Genomic DNA, 26,371 nt, shown 5'->3' on the forward strand with positions numbered 1-26,371 from the left:
CCTGGATGACAAAGACATTGATGCCTTTGACTGTCCCTCTTGTTCCCCTGACCTTTGGGTGCAGACAAGCAAATTACATTTGCATCTTACTTTAGTACATAGCATGCTCAAATAGAACAGATCAACAAGCTCTCAACACATTGCTAGATAAAAAAGGTTTTTCCTTCAAGTTGTACTGCTTGAAGGAACTTGCAGTCTTGAAAAGAAAAAAGGAATCGAAGGCAATATAATCTGGATTGATGAGCAAGGCAAATAAAACAGGACCTACACGTTTTGACCAAAAGGTCTTTGTCAGGGTCTATCTCCAACACATTGCATTTTAAGATGTTGATAGCTTGTAGATCTGTTCTTTATGTGACAACATTTCACACTGGGCTCCTCTACACAGCTGGATGGATGGACAGCTCATAGACAAACCATGCAGAGAACAGAGAACTCTAACTCTAACTTATTTAATGCAGTAATACCTGCATAATAAGTAATATAATAATGTATATTACATTGATATAATACTAATATTACTGGCCAACAATGACTATGTTGGTTTGTTTAGTGAGAAAACAATGTTGCAAATAATCAGGCAACCTCCCCATAATAATTTGGGTACCCCTGACCTGGGGGGCCTAACTCACAGGTTGATAACCAGTGTTATTGTACTTATGTACATTTATAAAACTAACTAATGTAAAGTTTATATCTGGATAATAGTCACACACAAATTATAATTCAATAATTGTAACTACATTTGAGTTAGCCTGACACTCAGTCTGAATTTTCATTTTGTTTCACTTCATGGACAGGACATATATTATTTAATGGTAGCGATTCAGGTCTGGAGCCAGGCTACATCATATTGAGTCTTAGATTTAGGAAAATCTACTGTAATAATAATGATCAGCTTTAATCCTGATTATAATCGCCCTGTTGATACTGTACATATATTCATTCATATAGTTCAGGTTGATACACTGTACCGTATATGCTTACCCTGATATAGTAAGTTGAAGGCCTGCTGACACTGTACATGTATACATTCTCATATTCGCTGATGGGAGTACTTCATCTTATAGGCACTGTATTCAATGGACCTCCATTGTTCAATGTCAGTTTTTATTGCACCATCAAAGATAGTATCATGTTTTTAGGAATATTTTATGAAAATTATGTAAGCAGTAGAGAGGAAACTATAAATTATGAAGGCCATGTGCATTATCATATAATACTCTCTTGAAGTTGATAACATTCTTGCGAATGTGAACCAAACAAATGCATACATGGTATGCTGTGTGCATTTTCCAGAGATCTTTAAACGATCTTAAAAAGGTGTAAAATGCGTTGGAATTCTAGTCTTCATCTGGCAATATATCTAGCCGCAAATTCCCAGGCTTGTACCCCTACAATGTTGAGTGTGTCTGGCTAACGGTTCCTCAATTCTGCTTACTTCCCACGACTTTGAGCTGGAATACCATGTTCTCCTGCTCTTATGACTACAATGGTATAGGTGAGGATGAGTGGAACCACCTGGGGACATTTTGCATCTCCCCACCCCAGTTCACATCCTCCTGGAATGTGGAATGTCCATCTTCCGATCAGACCATGATGTGTCCCATAGGGGTTTCATTGTAGGCTACTGTTATTTATTTTTCATGACATTGTCCCTCTCCTACGCACCTGTCGTTTAGGAGTGCAAAAGCCTTGCTGTTTACCGTAGGCTACAGGAAAGGTGATGTCATCCAACCATTTCTCTCAACTGAGTTAACATAAGCTTTTAGTAAAAGTATTATGCATTTATACCTTTTGTGATCTTCATGGTAATTGTTTGGCTTCATATCTTGGCCAGAGTTGGAAACATTAAATTGTAAGACCAAATATAAAGGCAGTATGTGCAAAAATATCCTTGAATTAAATTTGTTTTTACTGTGATATTGCAAAAAATATATAAATAATGCATCAGAAATTACAAGCCATTGCACACTTTATTTCTCAGTACTCTCCATTCAAGATTTACAAGTAGTAGAGATCAAATAAGAAAACAAATACTGAATATTTAAAAATACTAGCCCTGCCTCGTTTCCTTTAACCCATTCAGGACGGGAACCCCTTTTGGTGTTTTAAGCATCGTTATACTTTAGCTATTGAAATGTAGCAGATCTACAAGCTCATAGCATGGCTTCAAGCTTGTAGATCTGCTATTTTTGAAAAATCTTCAAAATGTAGCTCCGTGAGGAAAGCAAAACAAAATCCACAGAGTTCCAAGGAAGAGCTACAAAAGGTAATTTGTCCCTGGTATAATCCCACCGGTAGGTCTGAGACCAGCCCACACAGTCCGTTGTCAGGCCGCTCAACAGTCTGACAGTAGCTGGGTGTCCTACTCAACATCAGAGTCAGACGATCCGGACTCTGAACTATAGGCGCACTCAAGTTCTTCCAAAATGTCTACTGGTTCAACAAGACTGTCGTCGGTTGCGTTCATGACGTCTATGTAGAGCTTCCTCACGCGCCTCTTCAGATGTCTCAGATGCATCTCCTTTTTACGGATGAGGCACGCGAGACCCCTCCTTGCATCCTCTGGTAGATGTCCTAAACAAAGGAACAATGTGTCAATCACTATATAGGGATGAAACACATCTTTCACACCATAATCATAACCTCTTGAAACATGACATAAAAACCAATTAGTAGAAGTGCACGTTTACTTTGCCACATACCTTCACTCTGATGGGGAGAAAGCTCTGACAATACACTGGCTCTGGCCTTGAGAACATTCCAGTGCTGCCTCATCTCTCTCACGAGGATAGACTTCTCTTCCTGAAGCCTGCGAACTGCCATGCACTGATTGAACACCTTATTCTTGGTGCTGAAATCAACAGACCCTGTAATACATAGATATGGAGGGTTGAGAACAGTGCACAAAGACTGTAGATGCATATATCATTCATGTAATCATGTATCAGTATTCAATCATATACATAACAACTACATGGAAGAATACATACAGGACGTTAACCTCTTTACCCATTTAGACCTCTGGTTTTGTATCTCTATGGAAAAATGTGCTCTGAACAGCACTTCTGGGCCCAATGGGTTAGACCCAATTAATTGTTGAGCGTCCCTCAGGACTCTACTAGTAACTATCAGCTGTTTCCACTCTAAAATATCCAATGGACAACCTTACAATGGGACAGACATGTCAATCTGCTATTTTCCCAGTATACAGACACTGGGGTTTAAGTGGCTAAATGCATACCACTTTGTGAAATTTGCCACGGCCAAGGATGCTCTCTGTCCAAGATAGTGTCGTAGCACACGGTTTGCTCAGGAACCAGGCTGTTGTACTCCTCCACCATGAGCTTCAAAGCGTCTTTCTCCTGCAGTAACTTCCGGCGGATTCTGTGACGTCCTTTGTTGCTGTCTGAGAAGAAAAACAAATTATTGCTGGTTTCACACGCTTGGCTATGCCTACGAGCAGTTTTCTGGCATTGTGCCGATTTCCATTGCCATTGAAAACCATTACATAAAAGGCTGACACAGACATAACTGAATGTTGTGTGAACCAAGCCTAATATAAGACAGAGAGGCTGTAACTCTGCCCCAAACACATTGTACACAGTCAGAGAGGCTGGGACTGTTGTCAGAATAGGCCTAAAATGTTAACTTACCATTTTTGTTATAGATGCGTTGCTTCCTGGTTTTGATGCTGCTCGTGAAGGCCTCAATCTTTCGACACAAAGTCTGCAGCGTGCCTTGATCTTGTGTTTGTCCTGAAACACAATGAATAACAGTGTGAATTTTAAAAACGAATAAATATTCAGATTTTTATATCAGACCATGTTCATCATGTTCTTACCATCTGCCCATTCTTTTAGATCTTGCACATACTCTTCAACATTGTGGTCTTGAAGTTGAAGTTCTGCCTTCAGGCTTTCCAGGTCTGCCAACTTGGTTTTTAAGACCTTAGATGTCTGAAATTACAAACAAAACCATTACAAAGACAGAAACTCATGTCATGATTTCTGTTTTACAATAATTGTATTTATTCTGCATTTGAGCCATGGACCACCATTTGATGACATTTAGTCTGTCAGCCCCAAGACTAAAGAAAAATTTGTTATTGTTGGATAAGATTTTGTCCACAATGCCATGCTATATTGATGTGGTACTATAGGAGATAATGTTATTAAAATAATGTAAATGCAGATGTTTAACACAAAAAATAACTCAATTGTAAAAGGGGTCCCATATGGGGTCCATTTGGTTTCATTTTACACTCAATTTAGCTGGGGACCACCTGGGAACCCCCTCAAGGACCACTGGTTGGTTATACATTATGCAAAGTGCACATGAATGCACGCATGTATACATGAAATAACAGTTTCTACCTTGTGGTATCTTTGGGAGAGTGACTTGGCCATGTTGTCACGTTTGTGATCGTTCCAGCTCATGGCCAAAAGGGTCAGCATGTCATTGCGGCCTGCAAGTACACAGAGAGGAGTTCTGCAACAATTCTTACAATCATGTTATTCACACTACACTATACAAATGTACAATTATACAGCACCTTCTTTGGACATATGCTTCGTTGTTACGGCTATCCTGGAGAGAAATGCATTGCATTGTTCGACCTCTTCTCCAAGTGTCGAGCCAGCACCGTCCTGGTTTCCCCCGCCCCATTTCACCTGGACAGAGATAATACGAAACCTGAATATCAATTGCATTCATAAAAGATGCTTTTACCAAGACTCAATGGTGCCATTTAATTAAAAAGAAAAAAGCCAAATGGACTGCCAACTAGCACAGGCAGTTAACCCTAGAACACCATCACTGTACAGCAATACATATCAACTTGAGGTACTCTTCTTTAATATTTCATCATGACGTTTCACAAAAAACTGAAACAAAAACATTGGGGGTGTATGGGATTTTTCTCTACAACTCTATCACTAAACACGGGTGAAATTCACCTGCCTGTAGAAAAAAACAGGGATGTGTGCAGAGAAACAAACCTACCTTCTATGATGTCACTGAGCATCATGAAGGTACTGAAATACCCACCTCAGACATCAGCAACATTATGAAAATTACAATAATATAATTGTCTGGGTGAAAATTAACCGTGTGTTCTAGGGTTAACAAAGGTGAAAACGCTAACTGCCTTGACAGCAGTAGATCAGTTACTCATTACTTGATTGTCAGATAATGTATAGGATTGACCACCATCTTATAATCACATATCGTTTATACTAACCTCACATTTGTAATCATGAGCCTTAGCATGGAGAACCGACAGGAAGGGCCGCATGTTTTGAAGGGGCTGGAGCTCTGGACAGCAGGCACACACTTTTTGCAGGTACGGCCAGTACTTGCAGGCAACGTCCATACAAAAGAATTTTATGTCATACTTGGATGCCATCTGGTGCTGTAAGAACATGGGGTATGCATATATTTCACCCCTAAACATGTTCAAGGCAGCCAGCAATACCCCATGTCTGCAGACAGCCAGTTCTAGGCCCTCCTCATCGACACGACTCCTGGACCGTTCAGACGTTTCTCTGGCTGCCGACCACTCCCCACCACAAATACCCCTTCCAGGGACCTACATGGTAAAAAAGATTAATAGATAAAAGATCTTACCATCGGTGAACAATCAGATATTTTGAGGTAAATGTCACAAAAACATGGCACTACTTAACCACTTAAACACTAGGATCTGTATTCTGGGAAAGGTTTTTCAGAAGACCGTTAATAAGCTCAGCCATGTTATTGTTCAGTGAAGATATTATACAACTTTACAGTGACAAAAACAGAGAGCTCGTCGATTGTCTATTTTCAGTGAATATATTGAATGTAGAGTGAAAACTTTAAAGCCACTGGTATAGAGAGCCCTCCACTCAATAAAGAAACAGGATTTAAGTGGTTAAATTCCATGACAATTATTGACTTAATAATCAGATAGAAGAGCAAGTCTGCAATTACATGTTTGACTTTGCTGTGGATATCACCAACAAATTTGGACACGTCTTCATCATTGGCGATGAATGCCCCCTCAAAGATGGAATGATCTTTGGATCTAAAAAAGGAGATAAATTTAAGATGTTATAAACTCCAAGTTCAAGGAATTGCCAGACTGTAGGATCTCTCAAACATTCATGGTGGTTGGGGGATTCAGATTTTACAGGGGCCAGTTTCGAATTGCAGCCGTCCGTAGGTGCCATTTCAGAGCGGTTTTGAAGGAGTCAAGGGATTCACATGTCTTAATGACTGTTGGTAGGGCGTTACACATTTTGGTGGCATAGGAGCGAAAATAATGTAGTCCCTTGTTTGTGCCGAATCTGGGTTGTACATGGTTTGTTGCACTCCCTCTGGTGTTGCGGGTTTGGACTTCGTTTACATTAAGGAAGTATCTAGACAGGTACATGGGTATCTTGGTGGTGTATCGAATCTTGTGGACCAGACCCATTGCAAGATGCTGTACTCTGTCGTCGACCCTAAGCCATCCCAGCCTGTGGACAGGGGTGAGGTGGGTTCAGGGGGTGAGGCCAAGTAGGAGCTTGACCAGTTTGTTTTGGGAGGTCTGGAGTCTTGTTTTAAGGGCCTTTGAGGTGCTGTGGTACCAAGAGGTGCATGCATAGTCGAAGAAACCTTGTACGAGGGCTCCTCACGCTACAGTACATATGGGTTACACTGTGTAAAATGTACAACTGATTATTTTGCCATTCATTGATATTAACAGTGTGTATGTGTACATTACAATACCTTGCTGTACTGTTAAAACGATAATGTTTGCGGTTCCCATCAACGGAGACCGCAAGCATTGCTGGTGTGCATGCAGGACAGCAAAATGGCTCCTCCTTGCAGAGGGAATCAATCTCATGCCGAATATGAGCCCATTCAAAAAAAACTTTTTGAAAGCTGTCGGGTGAAATTTTCCCATCCTAGAAAAACAGCAAAAACAACGGTTTAACTTTAACCCATTAAGACCTGAGGATGCATCTGTGTCACCTTAGCTTTGAACCAATTTAACCATCATTTTATACCTTACCTGTTGAAATATAGCAGATGTACAAGCTCATAGCACGGCACCATGTGCCGCTCTATGTCTGAGCTATGTCTGATTTTTTTATTGTTAAAATGTGTGCAAATCTTTGAATATATATTCTTTCACCGCAAACGTTTTTCCCTCCTTTATAAACAGGTTTAATGGTTGTCTAGAAAAACATTAAAAACACCATTGACAATGGTCAGAGTTTAATGTTTGTTTTGTCACTAACGCAAACATTAAATGCCATTAACAATGAACAGAGTTTAATGTTTGTTTGGTCTATCACTGAGCAAATCGGCATATCATGTATGTTATCGCGATGATGTAAGATGATAAGGGTTGGTAAAGCGCCCCCCCCCCTCTTCACGTGTGATTTTTAACTCAAATATTTGCTTCTTGGGGTCCCTGGAACAACATATTTTCAGATGGGGGTCGGCGGCCGGATAAAGACATTTTTGGGGGTCCTTGACAAGAAATAGTTTGAGATGTTATGTTTTCAGAAAACTGGATTTAGAAGACATTTTGTAGAATCTGAAATCAGGTCTTAATGGTTTAAGAGAAATGTTCATATCCAAACACTAATCATTTTACAATGCTTGAAGAAATTAGTATACTTACACGGCCAAAGCGAAGAGTCCTTCTGTCAAGCCCCCGTAGAAAAGCTTGAAGTGACAGCCCTGGTGATGCCATCTTCATCTCCTCAAAGGTGTAAAACAAGTCTGTTTCATAGACTGTTGAGAAGTTGACGGTGGCTGGCCAGTAGCCATTTTGCACAAGGTCATTCACTCCTGCATCCCACGTAGTCTGGCATCCCTCGCAGGTCAGATGTGGCATGCTGAGATCATACCGACCTACAAATAACATACATTCACTGTAATGTTCCCACTGCCATACAAATCACAGGGCTGACTTGGTAGGAACTTAGGAAGTCTAGGATGGGCAATGAATAAGTCAAGAGACGGATAAATAAGTGTTAGCCCCCCCCCCCCCCCCCTCCCTATTTCTTGACAGAGCTATACAATAGGGAAACATATTTTTCAAACAGAGCAGAGGAAATCCTATATGTAATTACCATTAATTGTAACCAAAGCAACGTCCTTCCCTTTGCTGACCTTCAGCATCTCCGGTGGACAACCACAGGCTTGGACAGGCATCTCAATGGGCAAGAAACGCACTAAAAGAGAGTTATGTTAATTAATCATTAGTAAAATCACATAAAGCAGTCTAACGTTCCTTCACCAAGTTATGTCAATTAACTAAACTTTTTAAAGTCACTCATTAACGGGCTGCTCTTCAAACTGCAACATTATTGGGACCGCAGGTCACATTTTGTATGAAATTGAGCGTTTCCCGTCAGTCAGTCAGTATTCGGATTGTGTACTTCTAAGTTACTTTGGATAATAGTGTCTGCTAATGTAACTTACCACAGTTTCTAATAGCCATTCCAACAGCACAACTGGTTGGAGCTAATGGCCGGAAGAAACCATCAGTCATGCCATCCCGGTTGTGGAGACCTTGTTGTGCCTGCTGATGTCGCATTCAGCACAGAGGAACGGGCACGGGAGGCAGTCTCTGCACCGGACAGCTGCCATGTTGTTCCGACACTGGCTGCAGATGCGTGTTGCGGCTGTTGCCACATTCTCCTGTGCCAAGATGCTGTTAATCAGGGATGGTCTCAATGCTCTCCACCTTTCGAAGAAAAGTGCGTTGCGGGTGCTCCAATCCTCCGAAGCCAGTGGAGCTCTTTGGGGTACATATTCTGGCTCATCATCAGAGCTACTCTGGTACTGAAGCAGATCTTGCAGAAGACATTCTATAGGAATTGCAAAACAAAGACATGGACTAGTACCAGTACTACATACTAGGCCAAATTATTTTGCCTACCATTTGATTTTTTTTATACAAAATAACATTTTTGTTTTTAGATAATTATATTGCAAAAGTGTTAGATAACATTGTGAATGATGCTTGGCAATCGGCCATCCCACAGGTAAAAACACAAGACTAGGGGGCCATTTTGCAAATACAATAAACTGCATTATACACATTGAATGACCTACCATCAGGGACTGTCTCTGAAGCAGTCTCTGGATCAAAGCGTGCCTCTGTACTAGGGTGAGCAGACCTGGAATGGCATGGCTTATCTGTAATGAAGAAAAGACAGATATGTGAACACTATTTTTTACTTTATAACCACATTTGTTTTGAAAATTGCTGTACACAATTTACATTTGTAGATGTTCGGGATCAGACATACAAAAAGTTGAATATGCTTTTATATAGAACAGTTTTTATTATTTTCCCATTTGTCTTTTTTGGGACCAATGCAGATCCGCAAGCTCACAAAATCACACTGAGGTTTTAGTCAAGACCTTATTTTCAAGTGATACCTGAAACCCCCTTATTAACCCCTAATTCCTCCTCCAATGTAAGCAATCCTACACTTATTTAACCGTCTTCCTGCCATTGCCGAAGCCCTTCGGCAATCAAAGCCTCAATTTGATAATACACCTTGCTGCCATTGCCGTAGCCCTTCGGCAATTATACTTTTATAGTGCATATGATCGATCGAGCCATAATGCTACTCACGTTAGCCGGTTAGCTAGCACTGTTGTTAGCACTGCACTGGATCGTTCAGATTAGATCGCGGTCGCCATAAGAATCCATTCTATCCGTTTCTTTCAATCGCCTGTATCTCCTATTCCTTGTCCCAGATGGCATTTTTGGTCAAAACAGCGTTTCTTTGACGGCACAGAGCCGACGTTGTGGAGTGCTATATGTACCGGCATTGATTCGATTATGTAAACAAAGGTTGTCTTGGCAACGTAAAGCTGGCAGGGATAAGCTCACTTCCGGTTGAGGCAAAATGTGGCTTTTCAAAATAAGAGCTCAAATTAAAAAAATGCTGGCATGAATTAGGTCCTAATTTCTCAATAAATGGCAGCAGTAAAAGGGTTAAAAAAGAAAAAAAAAAAACAACCAAGTCAAACCAATCAATTTAATATTATTTGGATTTAGTAAATTCATAGTGATGCACATATTGGCTGCCAACTTAATACTAACCCTGTCCAGATTGTCCCCGGCTAACTGCTGGCCTCTTGGCTAGAACATGTCCATCATCATCTCTCGTTGTCCACCTCACTTTCAGTGGTCGTGCAGGACGGGGCTTTGTTGTTGCTGGTGGAGGATCTTGCTCTGTCAGAAGCTGGTCTGCATCACCTAGGATGGCCAAATCATCGGCATTCAAACTAAAAACAAACAGGTTGGAAAAATACAGGGTTAATTAGCTTGCTGATTAGCCTCTTGACTATAATGTTCATTCTCGTCTCTCTCTACCGACCTCACTGTCGATGGTTGTGCAGGTAGAGGCGCTTCCTCTGCAATAAGCTCATCCACCTCATTGAGGATCGCCAAATCGTCGGCATCCATACTACAAACAAACAGATTAGAAAAATATATGTAGAATTAACTTTCTTGCGAAAATGTAAACATACTAGGCTATTTTGAGGATAAAAGGGTTAGTTCGTTAGTTAGTTTTTGGACCTAAAGCTGTAGGATGCTTGCCATTAATATAGTTGTTGCAATGGTGGTATTAATTCATTCCCTGAGTCCCATAGTATAGTGGGACTGGTTTTGGTGAATACCAAGTAGTTCCGAACATTTGGTGGGGGTCATGCATTAAACATAAATGAATCCACAAAAGTAGCATAATTTGTATTGTTGACCTATTTCAACTATAGCGCAACTATTGTTCAACTTTGACCTGTAGGCTACTGAAATTGTTTCATTTAGTACCCCATTTCTGTTCAACTGTACATTGCTCTAACTAGGTATGGTTTACACTGAAGGCAAAGGCCTGTCTAGTGTCTAATCAGTAATCAACCATTTTGCACATCAATGGCTTTTGTTCTGACCAAGGTGTCTGTGAGACTGTGAATGTTCCTGCCTCTCAGCTGGATGGCAACACAAACCCAGCAGCCAGAGTGTCTGTATTGTATTCTTTGTTATGGTCATTACCCAACACAGATTTCACTGAACCCACTCAACTATTTAGAATACCGTTTGTTGTAATGGTGTATGTTGCCTTTTAACCACTTTGTTGAGACTGTCTCTGTACTGTCTAAATAGACTCTATACTAGTGACTTTTCTGTTAAACCTCTTCACTGAAAATCGACAAGCTCACAATGTGTTGCATTGAAGACATTCTATAGGACAAGCTCACAATGCTTGTCGAAGGAGGTGCATGGGGTACAAAGTTTGGGAGTTGTTATCACTTTATGGTAATCAGATCAGTGTAGATGTGGATATTGCAGGGGTGCCCAAAAGGTAGATCACAAAGGCTCTGCAGGTAGACATGCTCCGAAAAATACAAATGGAATTTGGAAGCGTCTCAGGTCCCAAGCTTCTCTAAAATGCACTATTTTAATCATTAAATAAATGACTGCCCGGTAAATGCAGGGTACATTGCGTTATTAAATTTGCACAAAGTGCATTTTAGAGAGAAGCTGGGGACAATGAGATGCTTCCCAGCTTCAAGAATAGACTTTTACCTTAAGGTCTAGCAGGCTTTGTGTCGGTGAGTAGTTACCTCGTTTAGTTTATTTGTGAATAAGTCAAGAGATACTAGGACATTTTGAGTTTGCTTTAGCTGAAAATGCTTACACTCACTTACCTTAAAAGATGTAGCGATGTTAAAATCCAGTTCAGTGCCGTTGTCCCAGTTTAAGTTGTCAATGTCCACGCTGTTGTCCAAGCCGCAAGCGTCGCCAAACAAAGTGTGTGTTGCCTTGTGTCCGAGCGATTCCATTTCCGCCATGAAACCCGCCCTCCGTCGCAGCCGCGCTCTGATTGGTCTGTGGAAAGCCGTAATGACATCACGGCTTGTAATACACGAGACGGAGCAGCGTGATGCGTGTGTGTGCGTGTGTGCGTGTGTGTGTGTGTGTGTGTGTGTGAGAGAGAGATAGGGGAATAAATTACTGTACTGTCTAACAGGCTATAGAATATAATTATAATATTCACGATGCTTTATAGAAATAAAATAATCATATTCCTAAAGCATTTCTAATTACTTATGGTTAAGTGGACTATTCTACTGTATAAGTCTATAGGCCTACTACACTAATGTTAGGCTATTTATTGTTACTTTAATTGCAGCACCAACAGCACATTATGACAATCATATAAATATAAAAGGCATGTAATAAATGTGACATGATTCATGTTATTTTTATTTAAGTATGAGTATTTATACGGTTTTATAAATACACTATTACTTCAGCCATCCGGCTTTCCGCCGGAGTGTTGTAAATTACCATAGCAACAACTTTATAGCCCGTTTAAAAAATACAATACACAACGTCTTTCTTGATAGAAGTGTTACCATAATGATACCGTATCAAATGTATGGACACAATGCTTGTGTTCATACAGAATATACAAAAGAACATTATAAGTTAAAATAAATGTTTGCCATGAGCGGGATTAGAACTTGCTGCTACATCGTGCAATAAATCCAGGGGCGTGCGCACCATCCGCTACACTACGAAAGCACAAAATTCACTTTGAGATGTGTACTACTAGGATATACAAATTGCACCGCGGCAGTCAAAAAAAAAAAAAAAACAAGAAAGAGAACCGATATATTGCATTAAATAACTCAAATTAGGTATTAAATATCTGGAATTAGGTATAAATTACTTGCGGGGGAATTTCAACCATATATTTTAATCATAGGCTATATATTAATATATTAACGTAAGTCAGCGCCGTTCATTATGCATTTCCAGAAAGTAGATGGAAGGGATCAAATTTATTCTCACTAGGGAAATAATCAAAACGGGATTTATAACGCAGGAACTATTAGAAAGTAGCTATATTATATTATATATTCGTAGGCAAGAAAGCCAGTGGTCACGTGACTTGACACATTTACCCCGAGGCCCCAACTCGTCTAACTAAGCAGATCCTTACCGTCAGATGTAAGACGATAAGGGTACCCTGACAGCCCTGCATAAAAAGACGAGTTGGGGTTGAGAACCTGTTGCATAATCACAGGTTCAGGTTTTCGTTCATTAATCTTGTTGTATATTAAATGAATAAACATTTTAATAATTGCATATACAACTAACACACAGTGACAGTTGCTTGCAAGTTGCATGTGCGTGCGTGCGTCTGTGTGTGTATGAGAGGGGGGTGAGGCGGTCAGCAAGGCAAGGAAGGCTTGACTTGATGTAACTATGGTTTCTACAGGTCGTACTGCAGTTGTTCATGTCGAAAAAACGAGGGCGAGGCTTGATTTCATAGGGCGTGCCAGATAGATTTCAGCCGTCACATTTATTAACGTCGGAACGAAATTAAGGAAGGATCAGCTGTTTGCGATCACTTTATAAATGCCGTGGCGACGTGGGTGTACTACGAAACCTACACTCGAATCTGTGGCAGATTTTACATTCAATTGATAAATGAGGGCCTATCATTACACCTAGCTACATGTTTAAGCATTTATTTCATATTTACATGTCTTCTGTGGACACTAACATTACACCTAGCTACATGTTTAAGCATTAATTTCATATTTACATGTCTTCTGTGGACTCTAACATTACACCTAGCTACATGTTTAAGCATTTATTTCATATTTACATGTCTTCTGTGGACTCTAACATTACACCTAGCTACATGTTTAAGCATTTATTTCATATTTACATGTCAATTTCAGCTCTGACACTTATTTCAAACATGCTCTAGTGAAGAGTCTTCCTGTGCTATTAACTAATTTTGGATTAAACAAAAATATTAGTTTTTCTCCTCTGGTGAAAAGCTGGAGGCTGCTCGATGGCAGGCTCTCATTCAAATCTGGTCACAAATGGTCAAATGATCTGTCTGTATCAATTATATCTGCAATATAAGTGCAAATAATGAAGCTAAACATTATCAACTCAACAACTGGACAAAAACAGCTGATCTTGTGTTGTTACCTTTGGCAAAATGTTTCTTATCAAAAAGCATATTATCTGGGGGTAATTAATTAGCAATGTGTGCTGTAAAAGATGTAAAGTTATAAATTAACCTGAATGTTTTAAACATAAATGTTCTTCTCATTTCAGATGTCCGTCGGCAGGTTGATTTGAACGATTATAAGGTCAGTTTGGAGGTCAGTTCGGACAGTCTTGATGGAGTGAAAAACCACATGACGGAAGAGTCTGGAGACTCCGTCACCAGCACCTACTCAGAGCTCTACATCTCAGCGGGACAGAGTGAAGGGGTTAATAGCCAACATGAGGTGATACAGCTCGAGAGAACTTCCAACATGAAGACCTTCCATGACGATGCAATCAACTGCTGTAAAATCTTTAAGATCATCCTCCCTGGCAGAGAGAAACCCAGCGAAACAGTTCTGACAAATGGCATCGCTGGCATCGGAAAAACATTCTCTGCGCGCAAGTTTGCTCTGGACTGGGCAAGAGGTTTGGAGAATCAAGATATAGATCTCCTGGTTCCCTTTTCGTTCCGGGAGCTGAACTTGGTCCGAGATAAGCGGTACAGTCTTCTGAACCTGATCCATGATTTCCACCCAACGTTAAAGAAGGTCACAGCAGAGCAGCTCGCTGCCTGGAAAGTTTGCTTCATCCTCGATGGCCTCGATGAAAGCAGGTCTCCGTTGCACTTCGACAAAAATGAAATCATCTCTGATGTCACAGTGACATCATCGGTGGATGCTCTGTTGACAAACCTCATCAAGAGGAATCTGCTCCCCTCGGTCCTCCTCTGGATAACCACCAGACCTGCAGCAGCCAATCGGATCCCTCCTGCATGTGTTGACATGGTGACAGAAGTGCGAGGGTTCACAGAACCCCAGAAGGAGAAGTACTTCAGGAAGAGATTCAGTGAAGAGAAGCTGGCCGACAGAGTCCTCTCACACTTGAAGACATGGAGGAGCCTCCACATCATGTGTTACATCCCACTCTTCTGTTGGATCATTGCTACCGTTCTGCTGGACATGTTGAGGACACACCCCACGATAGGACAGCTGCCCAAGACCATGACTGAGATGTGCTGCCACTTCCTGTTGGTTCAGACAAACACCAAGAAGCAGAAGTATGATGAGACTCATGATGTGAACAAGAAAGACAAAGAAAAGGGGACTCAACAGCAGCTCACTAAGACTGACAGGCATGTTCTTCTGAATCTGGGCATGCTGGCTTTTAAACACCTGAAGAAAAGTAGCATCATGTTCTACCAAGAAGACCTGGAAGAGTGTGGTCTTGATGTGAAAGACGCCACGCTGTACTCAGGAGTGTGCACACAGATCTTCAAAAGAGAGAGTGTGCTGTTCCAGAAAACGGTCTACAGCTTTGTTCATCTGATCTTCCAGGAGTTTCTGGCTGCAGTCTACCTGTTCCACTGTTTCACACAGAAGAACACGGAGGTCCTGAAGACATTCCTGGGAGATAAATACAACAGTAACAGCTCCCTCTCAGACTTCTTGAAAGCTGCCGTGGAAAAATCCCTGGAGAGTAAAAATGGCCACCTGGACCTCTTAGTCCGCTTCCTTCATGGCCTCTCACTGGAGTCAAACCAGAGTCTGTTAGGAGGCCTGCTGGGTCAGACAGAGAACAGTCCCGAGGAGATCCAGAAAGCCATCCAGAACCTGAAGCAGATGTTAACTCGTGGTGATACCTCTCCTGACAGATGTATCAACATCTTCCACTGTCTGATGGAGATGAACGACCACTCATTACATCAGGAGGTCCAACAGTTCCTGAAGTCAGAGAACAGAACAGAGAAACTGTCTGAGACCCAGTGTTCAGCTCTGGCCGTCATGTTGCAGATGTCAGAGGAGGTTCTGGAAGAGTTGGACCTGGACAAATACAACGCATCAGTGGGGGGGCGAAGGAGACTGGTCCCAGCTGTGAGGAACTGCAGAAAGGCTCGGTTAGTAGTTAACACATTGACTTGACTGCCAATCACGTCATGTTACGTCGCATCGAATCAATCGCTTGACTGCCAAGCACGCAGTATTGTGTCCTATGGTCTTTTCAGTGGATTAGTATAGATGGCGCTCTTCATCAACATACTGTATAAATGATGCTAGGTTGCTAGGCAACAGATAAAACCAGAAATGAACCAGAAGTGAAAGTCTGCCTCCCGTCCGCCTCAATTTAAACAGAAATGTGCTTTGGATGAAAGTGATACATAAATGCACCATTTACAATGACGCAGTATTTTATACAGCCGGTTCCATGTTTTCCCGATCTCAACCCTGTCTGCATGCACAGGACTGCTTCAATGTCAACCCTGTCTGCATGCACAGTACTGCTTCAATGTCAACCCTGTCTGCATGCACAGTACTGCTTCAATGTCAACCCTGTCTGCATGCACAGGACTGCTTCAATGTCAACCCTGTCTGCATGCACAGGACTGCTTCAATGTCAACCCTGTCTGTATGCACAGGACTGCTTCAATGTCAACCCTGTCTGCATGCACAGGACTGCTTCCGTAAGATTGCATTGGGAAAACATGCTGACTTCAGTGTTTTCCCTGAACACGTTCAAAAATGATCGCTCACAAACACGTTCATATTTTGGGTGAACGTACTGTATTTCTGTTTGATGAACGTCATTGTGAACACGTTCATTTCTGGCGTGTGTGAACGTCACTTTCTCACGATGAACTTCGTTCAAGAGTGAGTGTTTCCATAGAGCCTTCCAGGCCAAATCCCCGCTAAGACACACCCTAAACAGGCCTTAATATCTAACGGAAAACCCACCAATAAGTCCTTATCCGACACAATTTAACTAATCTTTCTCAGCCGTACAATTTCACTGGAGCGTGCAGCTCGCATCTCTGCATGAGGATCCTGTCATGCACGCAGACACAGAACATCCCGACTCCCGACCCAAACACTGGAAACTTATTGTTGTTTGCTTAAACATAATGTGCCACGAAAAATAGCTTCCAATAGCTTGTTATTTTTGCGTCGAGGAGGTATTTGTCCATATACATGATCACCTCGGTCGGCCAACTACAGACATCTCCCTCCACAGAAGCGCATTGATGCCTGATTTATTATTCGTCGTACAACGTGTTCCATGCTGAAAATGGCTGATCTTCAAGCCCACAAAGCGTTGCGTCCGTGACGCGTTGTGAGTGTCTAGATCAGCTATTTTCAGCACGTGGAGATATGCAGACTGTGAGAACTGAACTGAGAACTGAGAGCCTTCACAATAAAAGCATGCAGCTTGCACAAGTTGGCCCATAATTAAGACAAGGAAAAGTATTAAGAATTCTGTGGCATTCTACATTGCAAAAGAGCATTTTTCTCCAAAATGTAAAAAATATATATAATAAGGAATTAATTTGGTTAATGTTAATGGAGAAATTGTAAAAGTTGTAACTTTATTTATACAAAAGTTATTCCCAATAGGAATAAAGTCTGTGGTTCTATGGCAATCATTTAGAAAAACAAAAAGCAAAGAAAAAAGGGAGAAAAAAAAGGAAAAATAACAAATATTGTTCATTTTTTGGAACCATGAACTTTAGTTCAAAATGATGAATGATGAACTATGAACTGAACTAGTTCATTTTTAAATGTTTGAACTGTGAACTGAACTACAACTACTACTTTCCAAACACATGGCTGACTTCAAATTATTCCGCCAAATTATTCCAGGGGTTCTAAACCCGTGGGTCGCGACCCCTCGGGGGTCCCCAAATTATTTTCCAAAACATAATTTGCAATTCAGTTGCATAAATGCAGTGTTTGTATTGGGGGTGGGGAAGTGGGGCGGGGGTCGCGAGACATGGCCAAAGCATCCCTGGGGGTTCCCAGCCAAAAAGGTTGAGAACCCCTGGTCTATTCCACAATACTGTTTATGTCTGGATAACTAGATAGGAGATGTTTTAGTTAACTTCCATGACAGTGAACTAGGTATCATCTGTTTTGATAATCTCTTATTTAATCTGCATTTACAGACTTGTTGGCTGTAAACTCAGTAAGACAGATGTTGAAGCTGTGTCTTCAGCTCTCAGCTCTAATCCTTCCCATTTGAGAGAACTGGACCTCAGTGAAAACGACCTGCAGGACTCAGGACTAGTGGAGCTGCTCTGTGCTTCACTGAAGAGCCCACACTGTAGACTGGAAGTTCTAAAGTAAGATACATTTACCACTTTTATTATGATCACTTCTGTTTTATTATGTACTGTATTATGTGAATATAATATGAATGCTGTGGTGAGAATGTATTAATATTGATATCATGGTAACCCAAGCCTATGTGTCTGAGTAGACGTTAAAATTACCCCAAACATGTTGTAAAGTGTAAAATCGCTTTAAGGCCAATGTACTACTTCTTGTACAACTATGTCTAAAATCCTCAGAGTATTTTAGACAAGACATGGAACTGACAACTAAATATTCACAAAATAAGGCCTATAGCGACATGTACATACTATATACCGTATGAAACATAAGACTCTCTGCTTTCATAAGAAAAATACTTCTACTGTAATAATAATAAAAATCACACCCCTGTGAAGTGAGCAGTGCAATGTTGCACTGCTCACTTCACAACATTGCACTGCTCACTTCACAGGGGTGTGATTTCTATTATTATTACAGTATTAGTTTTTTTCTTATGAAAGCAGAGAGTCTTCTGTTTTATATGGTATATAGTATGTACATGTCGCTATAGGCCTTATTTTGTGAATAATAGTTCAGGTCCATGCTTTCTCTAAAGGTGAGAATGTATTTATAAGCTTGATGGTGAGACATGGTAGGTGAATAGGGAAAAAAAAGTTAACTAATAGCTATCACAATGAAACTTCTCCAGGTGATTAATTATATTAAGACTAAGATTTTTTTTATTACTGAAATTATATGTTTAAATATGCAAATTAGGCATTATATGCGCTAATTTGCATACATTCCGGGACGATAAATCTGAAGATCGGATAAAGCCAGGTTAAAAAGTATGGTTTCATTGTGTTGACATGTTAGAGACAAAGACAATTAGGGGATTTTCGATATCTCTAATTATCACTCCACAAATCAGAAAATAGTGTCAACAGGCATAAAAAAAACAAATTTTTGCCATGTTTTAGGAATAAAATGTGATCAGGCTGTGAATGAGAAATCAACAAACCCTTCTGTAAATTCCTGCAGAATATAGTTATGAATAAGACTGGAAAGTTGTGTGTATATGACTGTGTAGGTGTATGTGAGTGCAACTGAAGTGGAGATTCTTTGTCCCAGGTATGAGGAAAACTCATTTTGAGAAAACGGCCTTTAAAGATTTGTATTGTTAAAATTCCAAAACGTTTTATTTGAAGCCACTATTTGGAGACAAAATATCTCATCCAAACCTTGGCAACAACATATAATGCCATATATCATTAGAAAGGTCTGGACCTCGAGCTGACTGTGGTTGGATCCAAATATGGTCACTTCCTTTGTACCAACAACCAATCATGAAAATAGAGAGGGTGGATTTTCAACCAGCAAAACGAGCTGTCATTGGCTAAAATAAACTACTAAAATAAACATCAAAATCTGTATTTTGAATGTTTATTTTGCTTTAGTTTGAAAGAAAACATGTTTAGGAAGCAAAATAGCACAAAATTTAAAAAATAATCATGATTTCACTTGCCATGTCTCGCCTTAAATGCTTGTTCCAACCCGTCACTTATGTTCTTAGTTGGCCGCTAAAAAACATACATCTGAGAGGTTATGATCTTCTTTTTCATAATATTGGGGGAAATCAAACTAACATTCAGTCTTCATAGTCTTTGATATCTAAATTGTTATCTTCCTGTTATTCTGTGCTGTCATTGTGTTGTCTATTCCACACTCTGCTCTAAATACTAGATAACTAGATTTGTTCCAGTTAACTTTCATGACAGTGAACTATAGGTATCATTCATTTTGTATTGATAATCTCTTATTTAATCTGCATTTACAGACTTGCTGGCTGTAAACTCAGTAACAAAGGTGTTGAAGCTGTGTCTTCAGCTCGCAGCTCTAATCCTTCCCATTTGAGAGAATTGGACCTCAGTAAAAACAACCTGCAGGACTCAAGACTAGTGGAGCTGCTCTGTGCTTCACTGAAGATCCCACACTGTAGACTGGAAGTTCTAAAGTAAGATACATTTACCACTTTTATTATGATCACTTCTGTTTTATTATGTACTGTATTATGTGAATATAATATGAATGCTGTGGTGAGAATGTATTAATAAGCTTGATATAATGGTAACCCAAGCCTATGTGCCTGAGTAGACATTAAAATGACCCCAAACATGTTTCAAAGTGTAAAATCTCTTTAATGCGCATTTATCCGCTACTTCATCATATAACAGCGCTTCTCACAACGCATTGAGGAGTTTGTAGATCTGCTATTTTTGTCTTGCGACCCGTTGGTTTCATTGGTTTATTGTGTTGACATGTTAGAGACAAAGACAATTAGGGGATTTTCGATATCTCTAATTATCACTCCACAAATCAGAAAATAGTGTCAACAGGCATAAAAAAAACAAATTTTTGCCATGTTTTAGGAATAAAATGTGATCAGGCTGTGAATGAGAAATCAACAAACCCTTCTGTAAATTCCTGCAGAATATAGTTATGAATAAGACTGGAAAGTTGTGTGTATATGACTGTGTAGGTGTATGTGAGTGCAACTGAAGTGTAGATTCTTTGTCCCAGGTATGAGGAAAACTCATTTTGAGAAAACGGCCTTTAAAGATTTGTATTGTTAAAATTCCAAAACGTTTTATTTGAAGCCACTATTTGGAGACAAAATATCTCATCCAAACCTTGGCAACAACATATAATGCCATATATCATTAGAAAGGTCTGGACCTCGAGCTGACTGTGGTTGGATCCAAATATGGTCACTTCCTTTGTACCAACAACCAATCATGAAAATAGAGAGGGTGGATTTTCAACCAGCAAAACGAGCTGTCATTGGCTAAAATAAACTACTAAAATAAACATCAAAATCTGTATTTTGAATGTTTATTTTGCTTTAGTTTGAAAGAAAACATGTTTAGGAAGCAAAATAGCACAAAATTGAAAAAATAATCATGATTTCACTTGCCATGTCTCGCCTTAAATGCTTGTTCCAACCCGTCACTTATGTTCTTAGTTGGCCGCTAAAAAAAATAACATCTGAGAGGTTATGATCTTCTTTTTCATAATATTGGGGGAAATCAAACTAACATTCAGTCTTCATAGTCTTTGATATCTAAATTGTTATCTTCCTGTTATTCTGTGCTGTCATGGTGTTGTCTACTCCACACTCTGCTGCTCTAAATACTAGATAACTAGATTTGTTCCAGTTAACTTCCATGACAGTGAACTATAGGTATCATTAATTTTGTATTGATAATCTCTTATTTAATCTGCATTTACAGACTTGCTGGCTGTAATCTCAAGAAGACAGGTGTTGAAGCTGTGTCTTCAGCTCTCAGCTCTAATCCTTCCCATTTGAGAGAACTGGACCTCAGTGAAAACGACCTGGAGGACTCAGGACTAGTGGAGCTGCTCTGTGCTTCACTGAAGAGCCCACACTGTAGACTGGAAGTTCTAAAGTAAGATACATTTACCACTTTTATTATGATCACTTCTGTTTTATTATGTACTGTATTATGTGGATATAATATGAATGATGTAGTGAGAATGTATTAATATTGATATCATGGTAACCCAAGCCTATGTGTCTGAGTAGACGTTAAAATTACCCCAAACATGTTGTAAAGTGTAAAATCGCTTTAAGGCCAATGTATCGACTACTTCATCATATAACAGCATTTCTCACAAGAGTTTGTAGATCTGCTATTTTTGACTTGTGACGCATTGTAGCTACGCCACAGTTATCAAGCTTCTTAATAATATTATATTATCACTTTAAGGGCTATAGATTAATATAATCAGACCACCTAGGCTGACGGGATTGATCAATTACCTTTGGAGCATAACGCATATACTGTAAGTATTTGCAGCTTTGATTCACGAAACCCGGCGTGTGAAACGAAAACAGCCTCCACAGCATGTTGTAGTCCAAACAAACCCCGTTCACTTGCATTGAACTCATTTTCCCAGAAGCCCTAGCAGTCCAGAGCATGGCTAGATTTCCGGTTTCGTCATCATAATGCAACGGCCTCGTCACCAGGTCCGCGACAAATCCACTCTTATAATAATTATTAAAAAACGGCGAATTAAACACATTAAACAAATAGCGGGTTTAGCGTATTACGCAGCACCGACACATGGATTAAATAGCGAAGAACACGGGTTAGGCAGTAGTGTTAACTAGAAACAAAATTTCAAGAAATTTTACTGGGTGCCTGAAGCTCGCCAAGTCTGTGCAGCATTTGAGCCACGGACCACCATTTGATGACATTTAGCCTCTCAGAAGGGTCCATTTGGTTACATGTGAGCCAGGTCTCCCCATTGACTTTCAATGGGGTATTTTGTCTTAGTTTATTGCTTGTTACATGCTAACATGCTAACATGCTAATGCTAACATGCTAATGCTATCATGCTAACATGCTAATGCTAACATGCTAATGCTATCATGCTAACATGCTAATGCTAACATGTTAATGCTAACATGATATCATGCTAACGCTAACATGCTAATGCTATCATGCTAACATGCTAATGATATCATGCTAAGATGTTAACATGCTAATGCTATCATGCTAACATGCTAATGCTAACATGCTAATGCTAACATGCTAACATGCTAATGCTAACATGCTAATGCTAACATGCTAACATGCTAATGCTAACATGCTAATGCTAATATGCTAACATGCTAATGCTAAGATGTCTGAGCTGTAAGGGTCCATTTGGTTTCGTTCAGGGGGGCGGCCCGGTTCCGGCGAGCCGCCCTGCTTCTGAAACGGTCGAGAAATGACAGAGTTACGTGTTTCCCCGATTTTCTCCATTGACTTTCAATGTGTGTGTGTGCGTGCACATGTGTGCATGTGCGTTCGTGTGTGCGCGTGTGTGAGAGGTGGTCAACTTGGTCTAAGTGCATGGAAAGTTTCAAGACTGTAGCATGTTGCAAACAAAAGTTATAGCTGTGTAAAGGCCAGCCAATAGGAATACAGAGGGGCGGAGCTTAAGCAATTAAGCCATTACAGCTTGTTCCTCTTGATGGTCTACGTCCATGTACCACAATTTGAGGCTGTAGCATGTTGTAAACAATAGTTGGAGCTGTGTAAAGGCCAGCCAATAGGAAGACAGGGTTTGTGTGTTTGTGTGTGTGCGTGTGCGTGTGCGTGTGTGTGTGTGTGTGTGTGTGTGCGCTCAGGGGGGCGGCCCGGTTCTGGCGAGCCACCCCGCGTCTGAAACGGTTGAGAAATGACAGAGTTACGCGTTTCCCCAATTGTCTCCATTGACTTTCAATGTGTGTGTGTGCGTGCACATGTGTACATGTGCGTGCGTTTGCGTGCGTGCGTGTGTGAGAGGTGGTCAACTTCACCTTGAATCATTAACAATGTATCAATTTCAGCTGGGCAAGTCTATGCAAATGCAACCACTATTGAAAGTTAAAAGCACACTGACTCAATGAGAGAATTTGTTCAGACATACGGTCCGAACAAATTGCTCTATCGCAAAAAGTAAAAGTCTAATGCAATTTTTGTTTTCGCCGTGAGTGACCCGAGACATTAAGGTACGCCGTGTGCGATCGTGCTATTGGTACGATAAAAAACGTGGTTATAAGAGCGAGTTAAGAAATTGTGTTTGTGATGAAAAAATTGCTGACTCATTCAAGCAGTTAACATGAAGTTCTATGACACATTATGATGGTACACCTGTCGCTTTCAGGGCTGTAGTTCACGTACCGTATGTATCTGGGCTGTGGTTGTGACATTGGGTGAAAGAGGACGAGTGTGGCTACAAAATTACCGAAACCCATGCGTGTAAAGTGAATATTTTGGCCGTGAGGACGATTTGTTCGGAGAATTTCGCTACAGTTTTCACATTGGCTTCTCCCTCTGACCCGCTCTCTCTCTGGCCGTGCGACACTGCGAGTCGAGATTTTTGCTCAGACCACACACACTTTGAACTGAGATAGCGGGCAAACCGTGCAACGCATTCGAATTCCGTCTGAACCACAACAAAGTCGATGGCCTTGTGTGCTGTTTGAGGTTTAAATCGTGTTTCTACGTAACAGTATGCCAGAGCAATGTGGCTCCAAAGTAACGTGTTGTTTTCTGTTTTTACCCACGTTTCCCCATTGACTTTGCATGGGGCATTTTTCGCGTCGTTTATTGCGAATTACGTCGGCACGGTAACCCGAAACGGAAAGAAAAGCACAAGCACACCATTCCTGGCCGAGCCGCACGTTTCGATGTATATATTGTGGGGCTTTGGTAAACCGTGCGGCCGGCCATAGACGTCAAAGTTTCGTGTCTTGATTATTATTATTATTGCTGCGATTAAGTATGTGTTGCGGATTTCAACCTGTGTTTCTGCCATTCCATGGCAGGCACCCAGAATTAATATTAATGTTACGAAAGAAAGAGACTAACATTGTAACTAGAAAAAAAAATTCAAGAAATTTTACTGGGTGCCTGAAGTTCGCCAAGTCTGTGCAGCATTTGAGCCACGGACCACCATTTGATGACATTTAGCCTCTCAGAAGGGTCCATTTGGTTACATGTGAGCCAGGTCTCCCCATTGACTTTCAATGAGGTATTTTGTCTTAGTTCATTGCGCATTACGTTGCCACCAACATTCTAATGCTAACATGCTAACATGCTAATACTAACATGCTAGCATGCTAACATTTTAATGCTAACATGCTAATGCTATCATGATATCATGCTAATGCTAACATGCTAGCATGCTAACATGCTAATACTAACATGCTAGCATGCTAACATTTTAATGCTAACATGCTAATGCTATCATGATATCATGCTAATGCTAACATGCTAACATGCTAATGCTATCATGCTAACATGCTAATGCTATCATGCAAACATGCTAATGCTAACATGCTAATGCTATCATGCTAACATGCTCATGCTATCATGCTAACATGCTAACATGCTAATGCTAACATGCTAACATGCTAATGCTAGCATGTTAATGCTATCATGCTAATATACTAACATGCTAATGCTAACATGCTAACATGCTAATGCTAACATGCTGATGCTATCATGCTAACATGCTAATGCTAACATGCTAATGCTATCATGGTAACATGCTAATGTTAACATGCTAATGCTATCATGCTAACATGCTAATGCTAACATGCTAATATGCTAACATGCTAATGCTAACATGCTAATGCTATCATGCTAACATGCTAATGCTAACATGCTAACATGCTAATGCTATCATGCTAATGCTATCATGCTAACATGCTAATGCTAACATGCTAATGCTAACATGCTAATGCTAACATGCTAACATGCTAACATGCTAATGCTATCATGCAAACATGCTAATGCTAACATGCTAATGCTATCATGCTAACATGTTAATGCTATCATGCTAACATTCTAATGCTAACATGCTAACATGCTAATGCTAACATGCTAATGCTATCATGCTAACATGTTAATGCTAACATGCTAATGCTAACATGCTAATATGCTAACATGCTAATGCTAACATGCTAATGCTATCATGCTAACATGCTAATGCTAACATGCTAAATAATGCTAACATGCTAATGCTATCATGCTAACATGCTAATGCTAAGATGTCTGAGCTGTAAGGGTCCATTTGGTTTCGTTCAGGGGGGCGGCCCGGTTCCGGCGAGCCGCCCTGCTTCTGAAACGGTCGAGAAATGACAGAGTTACGTGTTTCCCCGATTTTCTCCATTGACTTTCAATGTGTGTGTGTGCGTGCACATGTGTGCATGTGCGTGCATGTGCGTTCGTGTGTGCGCGTGTTTGAGAGGTGGTCAACTTGACCTTGAATCATTAACAAAGTATCAATTTCACCTGGGCTAGGGCTAGTCTATGCGAATGCAAACACTATTGAAAGTTAAAACCACACTGATTCAGTGAGAGAACGTATGTCCGAACAAATTGCTCTATCGCAAAAAGTAAACGTCAAATGCGATTTTTGTTTTCGCCGTGAGTGACCCGAGACATTGAGGTACGCCGTGTGCGATCGTGGTATTGGTACGATAAAAAACGTGGTTATGAGAGCGAGTTAAGAAATTGTGTTTGTGATGAAAAAACTGCTGACTCATTCATGCATTTAACATGGAGTTGTATGACACATTATGATGGTACACCTGTCGCTTTCAGGGCTGTAGTTCACGTACCGTATGAATCTGGGCTGTGGTTGTGAC

The 26,371-nt window shown here is 40.5% G+C and overlaps 2 protein-coding genes across 2 annotated transcripts in view; one reads left to right on the top strand and one right to left on the bottom strand.

Moving 5' to 3' along the window:
* LOC310873381 (protein NLRC3-like) overlaps positions 1-26,371 on the top strand; it is a gene marked incomplete at its 3' end in the record, with an annotated part of 132,925 nt that overhangs the window by 18,219 nt on the left and 88,335 nt on the right. The gene's annotated exons all lie outside the window — the stretch shown is intronic.
* LOC310871586 (uncharacterized protein) lies at positions 2,293-7,861 on the bottom strand. Its single transcript, XM_083783195.1, has 11 exons — positions 7,658-7,861; positions 6,754-6,932; positions 5,974-6,067; positions 5,246-5,593; positions 4,559-4,676; positions 4,380-4,471; positions 3,848-3,962; positions 3,660-3,761; positions 3,248-3,412; positions 2,709-2,873; positions 2,293-2,580 (listed from the first exon to the last, which is right to left on the bottom strand). Exons 1-11 carry the CDS (start codon positions 7,733-7,735, stop codon positions 2,369-2,371), a joined length of 1,668 nt encoding a protein of 555 aa, XP_083639321.1. The 5' UTR covers positions 7,736-7,861; the 3' UTR covers positions 2,293-2,368.

This window comes from Protomyctophum parallelum, assembly GCF_964188405.1.
Source record: "Protomyctophum parallelum genome assembly, chromosome: 1".
Lineage (NCBI taxonomy): Eukaryota > Metazoa > Chordata > Actinopteri > Myctophiformes > Myctophidae > Protomyctophum > Protomyctophum parallelum.